General features: G+C 39.9%; 2 protein-coding genes across 2 annotated transcripts in view; one reads left to right on the forward strand and one right to left on the reverse strand.

Moving 5' to 3' along the window:
• The window catches only part of SUMO1 (small ubiquitin like modifier 1), a 30719-nt gene extending 25292 nt beyond the window's left edge, over positions 1-5427 (forward strand). The window contains exons 5-6 of the mRNA XM_039257402.1: positions 4584-4652; positions 5110-5427. Of these exons, the coding sequence (XP_039113333.1) occupies positions 4584-4652 (69 nt within the window). The 3' untranslated portion in view covers positions 5110-5427. The remainder of the gene's footprint in view (positions 1-4583; positions 4653-5109) is intronic.
• A 1381-nt stretch (positions 5428-6808) lies between these two features.
• The window catches only part of KIAA2012 (KIAA2012 ortholog), a 109294-nt gene continuing 101152 nt past the window's right edge, over positions 6809-14950 (reverse strand). Inside the window, exons 19-24 of the mRNA XM_039257403.1 lie at positions 14438-14775; positions 12317-12519; positions 11541-11713; positions 10510-10729; positions 8045-8203; positions 6809-6938 (exon numbers count right to left, since the gene is read on the reverse strand). Coding sequence (XP_039113334.1) covers positions 8065-8203; positions 10510-10729; positions 11541-11713; positions 12317-12519; positions 14438-14775 — 1073 coding nt within the window. The 3' untranslated portion in view covers positions 6809-6938; positions 8045-8064. The remainder of the gene's footprint in view (positions 6939-8044; positions 8204-10509; positions 10730-11540; positions 11714-12316; positions 12520-14437; positions 14776-14950) is intronic.

Genomic DNA, 14950 nt, shown 5'->3' on the forward strand with positions numbered 1-14950 from the left:
TGATGAGGTCCTGATAGTTCATTTTTGCTTTTAATTCCCTTGCCTTTAGAGATGTGTCCAGGAAGGAATTGCTGCGGCCAAGGTCAAAGAGGTTGTTTTCTGTTTCTCTTCGAGGGTTTTGATGGTTTCCTGTCTCACATTCAGGTCTTTCATCCATTTTGAGTTTATTTTTGTGTATGGTGTAAGAAAGTGGTCTAGTTTCATCTGTATGTTGCTGTCTAGTTCTCCCAGCACCATTTGTTAAAGAGACTGTCTTTTTTCCATTGGATACTCTTTCCTGCTTTATCAAAGATTAGTTGGCCATACATTGGTGGGTATAATTCTGGGTTCTGTATTCCATTGGTCTTTGTTACTTATTTATTAAAACAATTTTTTAATGTTTATTTTCAAGAGACAGAGTGTGGGCGGGGGAGGGGCAGAGAGAGAGGGAGACACAGAATCTGAAGCAGGCTCCAGGCTCTGAGCTGTCAGCACAGAGCCCAAAGCGGGGCTTGAACGCGTGATCTGTGAGATCATGACCTGAGCTGAAGTCAGATGCTTAACTGACCGAGCCACCCAGGAACCCCTCAGATGGACATTTTTTAAAGATTTCAAGCCATGTTTCAATTTTGGTTTGTTTCCTTATGATTAGATGCAGTTTTGCATTTTTGGTAGGAGTAACACAGAGTAAAGCTATTATGTACTTCCAAGTGTATCAGTCACATCAGGAGGTACATTATGTGCATTTGTCCTGTTATGGTAACATTAACTTCGGTCAGCTTCAGTTAAGGTGCAACTGCCATATATGTTCATTGTAAAGTTATCACTTTCCTTCTTTTTTTGGGGTATTTTTTAAATTTAAGTTTTTCTTGAAAGAGCACGAGCAGGGGCGAGGGGCAGAGGTAGAAAGAATCTTAAGCAGGCTCCATACTCTGTGCAGAGCCCAGTGTGAGGCTCAATCCTACAACCCTGGGATCATGACTTGAGCTGAAAACAAGAGTCAGACACCCAACCAACTGAGCCACCCATGTGCTCCTACCGTTTTCCTTTTAATTAATTAGTACTTTGTGAGGAAACTCTGAGAACATTCTTTAGATATTGGCCAGTGGGAGCCCCTTCAAATTGGTGTCTGTATTCTTTTTGACATTCCCATCTTTTTCCAAGTTATTATTTTGAAATGATTTTCATCTTACAGAAAACTTGCAAGAGTAGTACTAAAAATTATACTTGCTTCCACCTAGATTGGCTTTTTTTTTTTTTAACGTTTTGCTACCTTTACTTATTTCCCTCTGCCCACATATATGTGTGTATATTTATATTTATTACCAGAACCATGTGGGAGTTAGGTTGCATACACCATGGTCATTTACTACTTAATATTTTAGGATGTAGTTCTTAAGAACAAGTATACTCCTTTACATAACCACAGTACTCTTAATCAAATTCAGGATACTTACCACTGTTAGAATATTTTACAACCTAATTTTGTCATTTGTCCCAATTATGTCTTCTATAACAAATTTCCTCCTCTATCACAGGATCCAGTTCAGTATCAAGATATTTTATTTAGATGTCTCTTTAATCATTTTTAATTTGGAACAATTCCTCAATCTTTGTCTTTCATGATATTTACATTGTTAAAAAAATACAGTTATTTTCTGTAAAGTCCTTCAATTTGGACTGGTCTGTTTCCTCATGACTAGATTTAGGTTATGTATTTTGGGCTGGAATTCTACCTAAATGGTGATGTGTCTTTCTTAGGGTATAACATTTGGAATACATGAAGTCCCTTATTGATAATGTTTATTTTTATCACTGAGTTTTAACTGTTTTCTTTACAATGTAGTTGTTACTTTTCCTGTTGTAATTTGTGGGGACATACTATGAAACTATGTAAATAACTCTTTGTCATCAAACTTTTCCCTTGTTTAACATCCACCCACTTCGAGTTTGTCCGCCCTTCCTTCCTTCCTTCGTTCCTTCGTTCCTTTCCTTCCTTCTTTTCTTTTTCTCTTCCTTTCCTTTTCCTTCTTTGTTCGTAATCTTTACACCTAATGTGGGGCTCAAACTCACGGTCCTACGATTGAGTCTCATGCTCCACTGACTAAGCCAGCCAGGTGCCTCTTGAGTACTTTCTTAATGTCTGGCACAGTAAGATATTCCAAACTCATCTTGTATTTTCCCTGTCCTAATTTGACATAATCTCTGCAACACAGTAGATACTACATTTTAGTGGCCCATTCCTCACTATTATTAAAAGATTATCTTTTCAGAAGCATAATGGACCAGAGTGAGACAATGTATATTTAGGGAGTAAGTTCCTTGTACTGTTGTTCATTCTTGTCTACTAATGTACTTCTTGAGGCTGATTGCTTCATATTTTCCATGGATGAAGGTTATTTGCTGATTTCCTGACTTAAAGGCGTTTCAGTTTTAATAGCATCTTTTCTTTTTAATTTTTGTTTATTTTTGAGAGAGAGCAAGTGAGCAGGGGAAGGGTAGAGAGAGAGGGAGACACAGAATCTGAAGCAGGCTTCAGGCTCTGAGCTGTCAGCACAGAGCCTGATGCGGGGCTTGAACCCATAAACTGTGAGATCGTGACCTGAGCTGAAGTTGGAGGCTTAACCAGGTGCCCTGGCATCTTTAATGAGTATTTTAATATTCATGTATAGACCACAACCAAGATATCTATAACACTAGAGCCAACCTAAATCACTTAAGAAGTCCTAAATCCATGTTTATTTTTTTAAAGTTTATTTATTTATTTTGAGAGAGAGAGTTGGGGAGGGGCAGAGAGAATCACAAGCAGGCTCTGCTCTGTCAGCACAGAGCCTTATGCAGAGCTCGAAATGAAGAACTGTAAGAACATGACCTGAGCCAAAATCAAGAGTCAGACACTCAACCAACTGAGCCTTCCAAGTGCTCCTATGTCTGTTTTATTTTTAGATTTCTTAGAGTATTTTTTCATATTTTGTAATTCTGTACCAAAAACTGTCACCTATAACTTTTCTCATTAGCGATTATTGATCTTATACTTTCCTTTATTTTTCATTTGCTTTTGTGATCCACTGTAGTTTCGTGGAAACGATGCTAGTTTTTGTTTTCAGCATGCCTGTTACAGTGCTTCTGAACCCTGACTGCACAACAGAATAATAGATTCATGGTCCTTTACCCTCACTGAGGGTCATACCTGGGTTTCTTTATGTACTCTTTATGTACTCTGCCCCCTATGTACTCTTTTTTTTTTTTTTAAATAAAGAATACTCATAGTTAAAAATAAAAGTAATAAAACAAACTACCAAAATATATAAAGCGGAAAGTAAATATATACTCTGAATATCTCTACATTCCCATTTCTCAGAGGCAACCATTGTTAATAATGTCTTTAAGAGAAAATTCCAGAGTATTTCAGTGGTTATAAACACATTAAAAAGAAAGCAACAACAACCACACAATAATTGCCTCTACTTTGCTTATTAGTGTTCTGTAAAAGACATTTTGAAGGATCCCCCCTTTTTTTTCCCTTAAGAATTGAGAAAGGCTAGGTTGACATCTAGCTTATAAAATTATAAACCTTGAGTTATTGAATAAGAGTAGATGTATAGGTAACGTTTCTACATTGAGAGTGGTCACTACCAAAAACTAACAGTTACATGCTAGAAGGAATTATAGATGACAAAGCAGACCACTTAGAAATGAGTCCTTAGGCAGTATTTTTCTAACTAAAACACATATATTTCAAAATGAAGTAAGGTTTTTTTGAAATAAAAGCGATCCTATAAGGTAATTATATCCAGAAGTAAAATGATTTTTTAGAAAATATACTATCACACTGTTTATTGAATACGTGTTTCATTAGATTTGACACTGTTTTTGAGGTACTTTTAAAAAACATACTTTATATGCTTAGTAAATTATATGCTGAGGTTAGAAGGGTCAGAAGAATGACTTCATAGAATCAGGAGAACAGACATACCTCTATGTTCTTCATATTAAAGGAAACCCAGATTCGGGGTGCCTGGGTGGCTTAGTTGGTTAAGTGTCTGACTTTGGCTCAGGTCATGATCTCATGATTTGTCTGTTTGAACCCTGTGTCAGGCTCAGAGCCTGGAGCCTGCTTCAGATTTTGTGTCTCCCCCTCTCTCTCTCCCTCTCCCGCTCGTGCTCTGCTTCTCTCCCTCTCTCAAAAATGAATAAACATTAAAAATTTTTTTTAAAATATAAAGGAAACCCAGATTCTTAAAATAGGATAACTGTGGATCACTTCAGCATTTTTTTGCACTTTATTTAAAAAAAATTTTTTTTAACATTTATTTATTATTGAGAGACACAGAGAGACAGTGCATGAGCATAGCAGGGGCAGAGAGAGGAGGAGACACAGAATCTGAAGCAGGCTCCAGACTCTGAGCTGTCAGCACAGAGCTAGATGCAGAGCTCAAACTCACAGACAAAGAGATCATGACCTGAGCCGAAGTCAAGACACTTAACTAACTGAGCCACCCAGGTGCCCCAGTTTTTTGCACTTTAAAACAGTGGCCACATAATGCAGCCAATTAAAAAATAGTGCTTTTGTATTCTAACATATTTTTTCCCCTCTTTTACAGCTGGGAATGGAGGAAGAAGATGTGATTGAAGTTTATCAGGAACAAACAGGGGGTCATTCAACGATTTAGATATTCTTTCTATTTTTTTTCTTTACCCTCAATCCTTTTTTATTTTTAAAAATAGTTCTTTTGTAATGTGGTGTTCAAAATGGAAATGAAAACTGGCACCCCATCTCTTTAAAACATCTGGTAATTTGAATTCTAGTGCCCATTATTCATTATCACTTGTATTCATTGTGCTGATTTTTGGTGATCAAACCTCAGCCCCCTTCATATTGCCCTCTCCTTTTTAAAAATTATATGTGTGCACAGAGAGGCCACCACCTTTTCCAGGACTGTGCATTTTCAGGCTTGTGATAAATAAGATCGACCAATGCGAGTGTTCATAATGACTTTCCAATTGGCCCTGAAGTTCTAGTATGTGATTGCTTCACTCCTGGACTATGACTTTCAGTGGGAGATGGAAGTTTTTCAGAGAACTGAACTGTGGAAAAATGACTTTTCCTTAACTTGAAGCTTCTTTTAAAATTTGAGGGTCTGGACCAAAAGAAGAGAAATATCAGGCTGGAGTCAAGATACAGAGATCGTGAGAGTAACGACTAACTCCAAAGATGGCTTCACTGAAGAGAAAGCATTTTAAGATAAAAGAAAAGTCTTGTCAGAAGATCCCAGAAAAGTTCTAATTTTCATTAGCAGTTAATAAAGTTATTCATGCAGAAGTGTATTCAACAGAACACTGCTCTTTTTGATTTTATTTGTACTTTTTGGCCTGGGATATGGGTTTTAAATGGACATTGTCTGTACCAGCTTCATTAAAATAAACAAAATATTTGTAAAAACCGTACTAACGTTCATTTTATTTTTAATTGTATAGAAAGAAAAAATGCCTAAAACATAAGGTCTTTTTTGCATAATACTGGAAATTATTGTTTGTACATGGTACAAATAAATTTTTCAGTACTGTACAGTGATGATGATCATGACTGAAGCACTGAAAGCTGCTGAAGTGCCTTTGAATTAAGGATTTAACTAAGGCCACCTTACCTTCTTAAATACTCAGTGTTCTGTTTTTTTGTGTGTTTTTTTTTTAACTTGGTATCCTTGTATGGTGCATATATATGATATAGTTACCCAATCATGTTGAATAAATGGGCATGCCAAAAATTCTTAATTGATTTAAATTGATAATTTTAAGTTTTTCCTTTAACAATTTACAAAATGTTCTCTGCTTAAAGTTTGGTATAGTTTGTTTATATTTTCCTTTTATTCCTTTATAGATCTTAAATATTTAAACTCTGTAAAAGTACCAAATTAGTTGCTATTAGAGAGCTTAACCTTTTAACTCTAAGGAGTCACAGAATTTAGTATATGTATGCATATACACAATCTAATTTCATGTTATCCTAGATAAAATGTCATCCAAGTACTTTAGAAAAGCAGGTAAAGCCTATCTCTAATACATTTTATAAATCATTACAGCTTAAATAACCCTACTCACCTGTTGAAAAATAATTGGCTTGCCTTAAAATTCCCAAGCTGACCCTAACTGAAAAATTATTTATGTTATACATATATAGTCTCGGTAAAATAGACCCTTTAGACTGTCACTTAGATTTAAATAGTGACTAGTAATTAGGCCCATTTCTGGAAAATCCTCATTGAATTGCATATTTCTGTCAATTGTGAGTAACAAATTTGATAAGGCTATTTGAGCTATCCAGAATGTGTAAGTATATAGTTTGGTGTCTTAATTTTGTTTGCATCTCTGAAGGTTCTCAGCATTTAGGTGGTGGAGCCTAGGTACTTGGGAAATAATCTTATTTTTAGTTTATCAGATTCTTCTAAAATGCATTGCATTCTGCTATGGTTAACTTAAAATGTGCTTATCTGGTGTAGTAGTGCTGATAAAATAGGACTTCATAGCAACAACTTAATAGAATATCAGATTTGGAAAGGACCTTGAATAACATTTAGTGTAGCTACTCTACCTGGTGCTTGACTGCAACATCCTAAATTTGTAAAAGAAGGTAGAAAATAAAGTCAGTAATGGGAATTTCCCCCACAAGGATGTTTTCCTTGAGTGTTCATTCTTCTGGTCTTTTATTATTTGATACGGTCCTTTCTCATCTGCTTAAGTATTATTGAATGAGTCGAATGAATGAATGAGTGTGCAAGTAGGATGGACAATTTTGAGAAATTTTGTGACATAAAATTACTATGATTGATAGTGTTTTGGCCATTTTATTTCTTTTTCACATAAAGGAGTTAAAAGTAAGCATCGAATCTCAGCAAGTCCCATAACAGCAGTACAGATTTGAGATTAAGCTTGACATCTGGATTGTAGAAGTACCATTCCTGTAAAGAGCAAATACTTTACAAGTATAGGTGAGAAATTTGAGGGAATCCTCTGCAAATACTGTTTTTCAGCTGCAGACACTGAGGTTTGTGGGAAAATTCCAGTTCAGATACTGCTTGCCCTAACATCCTTTTATAGATCTTGTAAAGATCTTTCATCCCTTTTGATGATAATTCTATGATAGAAACTCACTAGACACTTTGTGATATTTAAAGAGATGTTAAGAAAAATAAGTCTATTCCTTAATAGTGTCAGTATGATTTTAAAAGGGGGAAATTATGTGAGTGGTTGGATCTTAAAGGCAGAGAAACAAACCCTCAAAATTCGTTAATTATCAGGAGTCTAGAACAGGGCTGTCCCGTAGAACTTTCTATGATGATGGAAATGTTCTACATCTGTAGCGTCCAGTAAGGTAGCCGGTAGCTACATGTTGCTGTTGAGCACTTGAAATGTGGCTATTGTGAGTGGAGAACTGAATGTTTTAACTTAACATTTAAATAGTTACATGTGGCTGCATATAAGCCAGTGCAGCTCTAGAATATATACTTCGAGGAAGCGAGAATACCCTCACAAAATAGCTAATTTTACTCAAATGAACATTTATCAAATGCTTACCTTGTTTTCAAAGGGCATTAAATTTTAGATCCTTAGGCTGAAATGGATGTGGTTTTGCCTTTAAACATATATATAAAGGCAAAACCACATCCATTTCATATATATATATGAATTAACTCTTTACCTTATTCAGAATTAATTTGCGTTATGGAATTCTCATTTTATCAACTCAGACACATTGTGAAATGAAATACTTTGATTATCCTAAAATGATGTTAGTATCTTATTTAATTGAAATTAAACTGAATTTGCTGACAAATTCAAACAAATGAAATTATTGGTCCGTTTTAGGCACCAAAGCTGGATTTATGTGGTTCTAGAGGACATAAAGGACTTAGGTGAGTAAGGACTTTGAGTTAAGTATGTGTGGTGGGGAAGGGTGGTGGAAATGGAGGTCCTAGAGTGAAGTTAGGTGTGGGTTGAGGTTAACCAGATGAAATGCAACTTCATTATAGAAGTTTCTCTTTTTCTGTCACCACTCCCAACTTACTTTTAAGGTTTCTTCTAGCTTTAAGTTTTCGGTATTTTTAGGAACTGGAAGTAAGAGTACACCCATGATCTGGAAATGTTCTGTGTCCACTGCAGGCCACTGGCTTCCTTAGAGAGTTCTTGGTGGAACTGAAGATGTTTCTTCAAAGCAGCATTTTGCCTAAGGAGACAACCCACCCGCAATCCCAGTATGATTAAGGATCTTAGAAACTGTCTCTATAAGCTAGTAGAAGAACTTTGGATTTGAGCAACCATCAGTTAGACTTGGGGCTACTGATCTTCCATTTTAGTAGAAAATTGTACTCTATTCATTTAGTAACTTTACACATGAGGTTTAGAGTTTCATAGACTACTGGAAAAGTGAAAGGCCAAACTCACAGTTCTTAAAACTCGTCTTGTTGGAAGAGACTCGTTTGCTTTAGAGATGAAACAGACCAGAGAAGTTACAAGTACCTGGGCCAAAGTCACACAAGTGAAGATGAAGTAAAGCTAGCTGGGATCAAGTTCTAAACCTTGGTGGAGTGAGACTCTACCCCTCACACACTGCTTTAGTCACTAAGTTTTCTGCTTTCAGCTACTTGGGCTAGACTTACAAAATTGCTTAGCTTGCTTTTGGTCTCAATACTTAAGAACCCAGTCCTGCTGCTGTGATACATGGAATATATAATTTTGAAATTGAATCAAGACTTCTTTAGTGGTCTGTTTTGTAACTCACATAACAGCTAGAAAACAGCAGCAGCAGCAACAACAAAACATCTGAATAAAGTCCAGGAAAGGAACAAATCCAGGTTGGGTAGAAAACCTTGAAATAGAATTGTTCTTGCTGCCTTCTCTTTTTGGTCCCTTAAAGAGTTTACACTCAGCTTAAGTTGTAGAAAATACATTTCAAGGGGTAAACTGTTTATAGTCAAGATTGGACTCACATGGTTTTCTGTGTTGTGCTGCTTTGCCCTTCAATTTTTGTGGCTCTAAAGGGGGATGTCTATTTGTTGCTTTCACTAAGGAGTAGAAATACATGAGAAAGCACCTATAGAGGGACCTAATTTTTAAAGAGTCAGTTGAAGGGCACCTGAGTGGTTCAGTTGGTTAAGTGTCTGACCCTTGATTTTGGCTCAGGTCATGATTTCACAGTTTATGAGATCAAGCCCTGTGTTGGGCTCTGTGCTGACAGTGCAGAGCCTGCTTGGGACTCTCTCCCCATTTCCCCCGTGTGCACCTCCCCTCTCTCTCTCTCAAAATAGATAAACATTAAAAATAAAGTTCTTTCTTTAAAAAAAAAGTTGAAACCACATTACTCAAGAAATTCTATTATCAGAGATGTTGAAATGATCATTACTATTGTAAAAGAAAAGAGGGAGGAAATGTCATTGGCCCTTGATAACTAATTCTGTGCTATTTCTCCTAACAAGGCTCTCATGAGATCTGGTCTGCGCTTACTTCTGTGACCTCATCTGGAAGTATTCTTTGTGCCTTGTTCACTTAATTCCAGCCATTTCTTTTATTCTTCTATCTTTCTTTTATTCTTCCAGCATGCCAATCTCCTTCCTTTGAAACTTTGCACTTGCTGTCTACCTGCCAGAAAATTTTTCTCCTAGAAGTTTATGTGGCTAACTCCTTGTCATTCAGGTTTCACCTTATATCCACTTTTTCTGAGAAGTGTTGCCCTGGCTGACCAATATAAACTGAGCCTCCTGCAATTCTATCACATGTTTAAAATGTTTTCTGTATAACATCTGTGGCCAGCTTAAAAAAATCTTTATTGGGGCGCCTGGGTGGCTCAGTCGGTGAGGCGTCCTACTTCAGCTCAGGTCATGATCTCACAGTTTGTGAGAGAGAGCTGGCATCGGGTTCTGTGCTGGCAGCTCGGAGCCTGGAGCCTGCTTCAGATTCTATGTCTCCCTCTCACTCTGTCCTCCCCTACTTGCACTCTGTCTCTGTCTCTCAAAAAAAAAAAAAAGAGAAAAGAATCTTTATTTTTTATTTATTTGTTTCCCTGCCCTCAGCACTAGAATGCAAATGCCATGGGAGAAGAGACATCTGCCTTGCTTACTCCTGAATTCCCAGTGTCCAGAAGAGTGTTTGGTATATAATAGGTAACCAAAAAATACTGAGAAGGGCAGTAGTTCAGAACCAGGGGATCTTAGATGTGGTCCTGGTACTGCCCCTAACACTATTTGGTCTTGATCAAGATCCTTCCCTTTTTCGGGACTCACTTTTCTCATCTGTAAACCAGAAGGCTGAGATAGATGAAATCTAACCCTCCAGCTTCAATACAAGTTCTATAAGCCATGAAGCAATTCTGTGACATTTGCAGCCAAAGAGTGTTTTTTAGTGCTTCCAAACCATGCATATGGAAAGTGGGAGAACTTCACTTGTCCAAAGGCAGTGCAAATGTAGTACTAGCACCAGGGAATCAAGCCCTTGAAACAATCCCCCTGTGGCAACTGTTGCCCATATATCTCCTACCTGGCTTGTTCCTGCGCCTGTTTCATGGCTTCCTCCAGGGCCAGCCGCCCTGCTTCCTCTTCCCTTTGCCTTCTCTCCACTGCTTCCTGCTGAGCCTTCTCTTCTGCTTCCTGTTTCAGCCGCTGGTACTCTAACCGTTCTTCTTCAGCCATTTCCATCAGGCGTTTTTGTTCTTCTGCTAACTGCATTTCCAATTCCCTCTGCCTTTGCTTCTCAGCCTCTGCAGAATAGAAAAGGGGTAGGCTCAGCAGGGCTCCAGCATTACTGGAGAAAACAGTTCTCTGGCCTAACACTCAAGTCTGTAATTCCCAGGGACTCCCCATGAGATATTGTGCTGCTTACCTGCCAACAGACTGCCAGATCTGTGGGATCATGTTGGGGTTAAATTACAAATTTAAGAGTCCTCCTTTATCAAGCACCTACAGTGTGCAATTAGTACAAAACCTTAAGGGAGAATTTTCCAAAGGGGGTGCTCACAGGTGGTATGCAGATCATTGGGGAGAGGCATCAGATCAGGGTCTGGAGAAACTTGGTGCTTACTCAGCTGGACTGACCAGCCTAAAGGGTGTCATCTGCTGACCACTAGTTCCACTTCCTCAGAGGTGAGGCTGTAGAGATTCTACATATAAGCGCCTGAAAGGCTGCCCTGAAGCTATCCAGATGTTTTGTTTCCATTTGCTAGGGAAAGAAGCAAGGGGCAGGGCTATGTCTCCAATTTAGGCAGCTCCTGAGCAGTTGCTAAAAGGGCAAAGGGAGGGGCAGGATTCCAGTTTGGGAGATGACTGAATTGGGAGTGGGACCCAAGAGTCATTTCCACAAGTGAGTCTGTCTTATTTTGATCTTCTAACTCACTGTAGTCACACATATTAATCACTTCGAAAAAGAAAATCGCTTATACATTTAGAGTGCTCCACACACTCGGCGTAGGATAGGAATAACGCTGGGGAGATTCAAGTGAACACCCACAGTGGAATAGAAATGCTCGGCCCCAGGTAGACAGGAGATGCGGGTCGCTCCAGAATGCCCCTCACCAGCCCTCCGGGCTTCCTCCTGCTGCTTTTGTGTCTGCAGTTCTTGCAGTTTCCTCCGGAACTCATTCTGTCGCTGCCGGAGTCTCTCCTGGGCCACTTGCAACTGAAGCTGCTGCTTCCTCTCCTCCTCCTCCCGCTGCTGCCGTTCTTCTTCGAGTCTCTGTTTCCTCAGGCTGAGAAAACCCACAAGATGGTCAGGGAAACTCACACGGGGGCATTCTTGTGAGACTAGGCAGCAGGCAGTGCCCCTGGTGGAGGCCCTGCGGCTACAGGCCCCACGGAGCATCCCATTCAGAGGACAGTGGGGCTTCCAAGGGAAGCCTGAGTAAAGAGCAGAAGCAAGAACACCACCGGCCTGGAAGCGAAGCCTGAAGTTTCACCAGACAGGCCTGTGCTCCGGGGTAGGGGCCTTATGATCCCAGAGCTTCATTTTCCATTTGTACAAGATGGATCTTTAAACTCCAGCCTCACAGAAGATTAAATTAGGCGAGTCAAAGCCTATGAGAGAATCTCCACAATGCAGACTGTCATAGGGGCTCAACAAGCATTTGCTGGGCTGAGTCACAAAGCCCTCCTGGGAAGATCCTAATGGTCAGGACACTACACCTGATCTTTGGTCCCAGTTATTCTCAGGATAACTGAGGACAGGAAAACGAGATGTGCTGTTTTACTACTGGGCATGAGCCTCAGAACCAACTCTGTCCCCGGTGGAGGTCAGCCTCAGCCTCTTCCTGCTGCCTCCCGAGGCGGCCATAGCCTGCAGCTGCTCCACGCACCGGATCTCCTCCGTGCGGGCTCGTTGCTCCAGCTCCAGCTCCTCCTTCATCTTCTCTGCCCTCTGCAGCTGCTCCTGCAAGAGCCGCCTCTGCTCTTCCTGCTCCCTTCTCTTCCTCTCCACCTCCAAGCGTCTCATCTCAGCCCTCTCTGCTCTCCGCCTGTCCCGGGAAGCTTCTTCTTGTTCCCTCTTGGCGAGGAGGGCCTAAGGAACCAGAGAGCTCTTAGTGAAAGGGAGAGCCTGTCTCAGGGGTGAGCCCTCCTCCACCCCACAGGGTGCATTGTCTCTAGTCAGAGATGGAGTCATTGAGTGTTTCCACTGGGACCACAGTCTCTGGCTGGGCTTGGGCTCTGGGGTCTGACTGGACTGGGTCCAAGTTTCTTACTTGCTTCAGGATTTGGAGGTCAGGACTTGGTTTCCCTGACATTGTCTTCCCCTTGGGGCTGTTACTGGGATTAATTGAAATAGCGAAAGTGCCAAAATAACGTCTGGCACATTGCATGTCTGGAGTGTTCAACCCTAGCTGCACTTTACAGTCACTTAAGGAGCTGTTAAAAATTTTGTGAGGCCAAGGCCACACCCAGACCAATTCAATGAGAATATCTAGGCTCAGGTGATCCTAGTGAAGCCAGACCTGGGACCCACAGGTTCTAGGTAAAGGCCATTTTACCAGGGGTGGTCTTAGATATAAATGTGTTAGACTCACATTTAATGCCATGCAAACCCACTTTTTCAGTGAAAGGTTCTCTCAGCTTACGTGAAGAGTGTCTTAGCTTTCTTTTTTCCCTATCATCCCCGCCACAGTCAGAAATAAGCCCACAAGGGCAACTTTGAATGCAACTCTTCCATAGGAGCTCTATGATTCCAACTTGGGGTGAAACTTCCTGGCTTTATAGCTTGTGCAGAGGCAGCACAGTACTATGGGTTAATGGTAAAGTTAAGAAATTCTGATTCTCTAGTAGGCTCAGGAATGTTCTGCCCACAGCTTAAAATTTTCATCTGTGGTGTAGAACAGAATTCTATAGTCCAGGCAGCTGGGCAGTTTGGGAACTATAAAGTAAAGATCTTTCTGACATCCTTTTTTTAGAAGATCATGGGTTATAAAATAAAGAAAAACATAATAATTTAAAACTGACAAGAACCCTGAATTTAGAGACAAAGGACCTGGGTTTAAGTCTTGGCTCTACCATTTGATGGTGTTGTGGCAACTGGCAATGAACACTTATCTCCAAACCTCAGTTTCTAGGTCTCTGAAATGGGGATAATCACATCTGGCTCACAAGTGTGGCTATAAAGATTAAATGAGATTCAGCAAAGTTATACCATACACACATGTAACTTATGTGAGTTCAACCATAGCAGTTTAGCTGTGGGTATAATTGTAATTAAAGATACTCTTCCCCCCCTACAACAAAACCTCTAAATGCAGTTTGGCACCTTCATCTCAGTGGAAAAAATTGTGATTTATCCCAACAGCAGAGGAAAAATTGGTCACGTTGGTCTTATTGAGAAATATATCTGTATGGTATTATTTTTGATTCATTGCAGGGGTTTTCAAGAGTAATTTTCCTTACACTTACTCAGTTTTTTTCTTAAATACCTGACATGAGAATCAAGGCTCTTGGAACAAAATTACTTCTATATATCAAAGCACCTTGTAAAGACAGATAGATATGTGTGTATAAGGGGCCTGTGGCACAGGTGTGTGCTACAGAAAAGCAGATTAGGAAAGGAGGAATTTCCATAGCCTTTGGGAGGCAGGCAAAGATTTAGTTCTAGGCCAAGTCAGGGATATGTGTGTGCTTGACTCTGATGGCTCGAATCCACCTTTCCCTGCAATTGTGAGGCCATGCCAGCTTCCTGCTCTTTAAGGGATGAGTATATGCTGTGGCAGTTTGGGGGCCTCACAGAATGCATCATTTCAGAGGGGCTTTGCCAAACTGCGTCTTTGATCAGCTCTGGCTTCTTAAAGGGTCAGAAGGTATCAAAGTAGAACAAATAAAACTATTATGGAGTACTGCTGTTTCAATAACTGCAATATAATTTGGGGCCGTTTTTCCCACCTCTGCGGTTGTACGAGTGAGAACAGAAATCTGGCCAAGGTGAGACTATTGGACCTCACCTTTGAAGGGTCATCATAGCTTCTTTCTTCTTTAGATTCCATGTTTCTAGTGACAGGTACAGCCTGTGTGGGTGAAGATCTTCCATCTATGGACACCTGGCTCTCTGGAGCATCATACTTGGAGGAAAGCCAAGGGTCCTCTACAAGAGAACCTGAAGGAGAGAAACCTCTATCTGAAGTGTCTTCTATTTCCTTAGAGTTAATGACATCAGGTTCATTCAGTTCTGCTGCTACTTCCAGATTCCTTTTCTTCTGTGTTTTTTTCCTATTGGTTCTTGGCTTCCTTTCTTTGGGAATTAGCCCCAATTTCTTTTCAGTCTTTGATTCCTTTAACTTTCCTGGAGGAGAATAATTGGGGAGACAGAAGTGTAGCTAAGTAAATGTGATCTCTGCGTCATTTTCAGTAGCTTTTAAACTTCAGTATGCAATGGAATCACCTGGGGTGCAGATTCCTGAGCCCCACTCCTAGAGTCTTACTCTGTAGGAATCTGCCATTTCACAAGCACTGCAAAT

This window comes from Hyaena hyaena, unplaced genomic scaffold, assembly GCF_003009895.1.
Source record: "Hyaena hyaena isolate Hyena2069 unplaced genomic scaffold, ASM300989v1 scaffold_615, whole genome shotgun sequence".
Taxonomy (NCBI): Eukaryota; Metazoa; Chordata; class Mammalia; order Carnivora; family Hyaenidae; genus Hyaena; species Hyaena hyaena.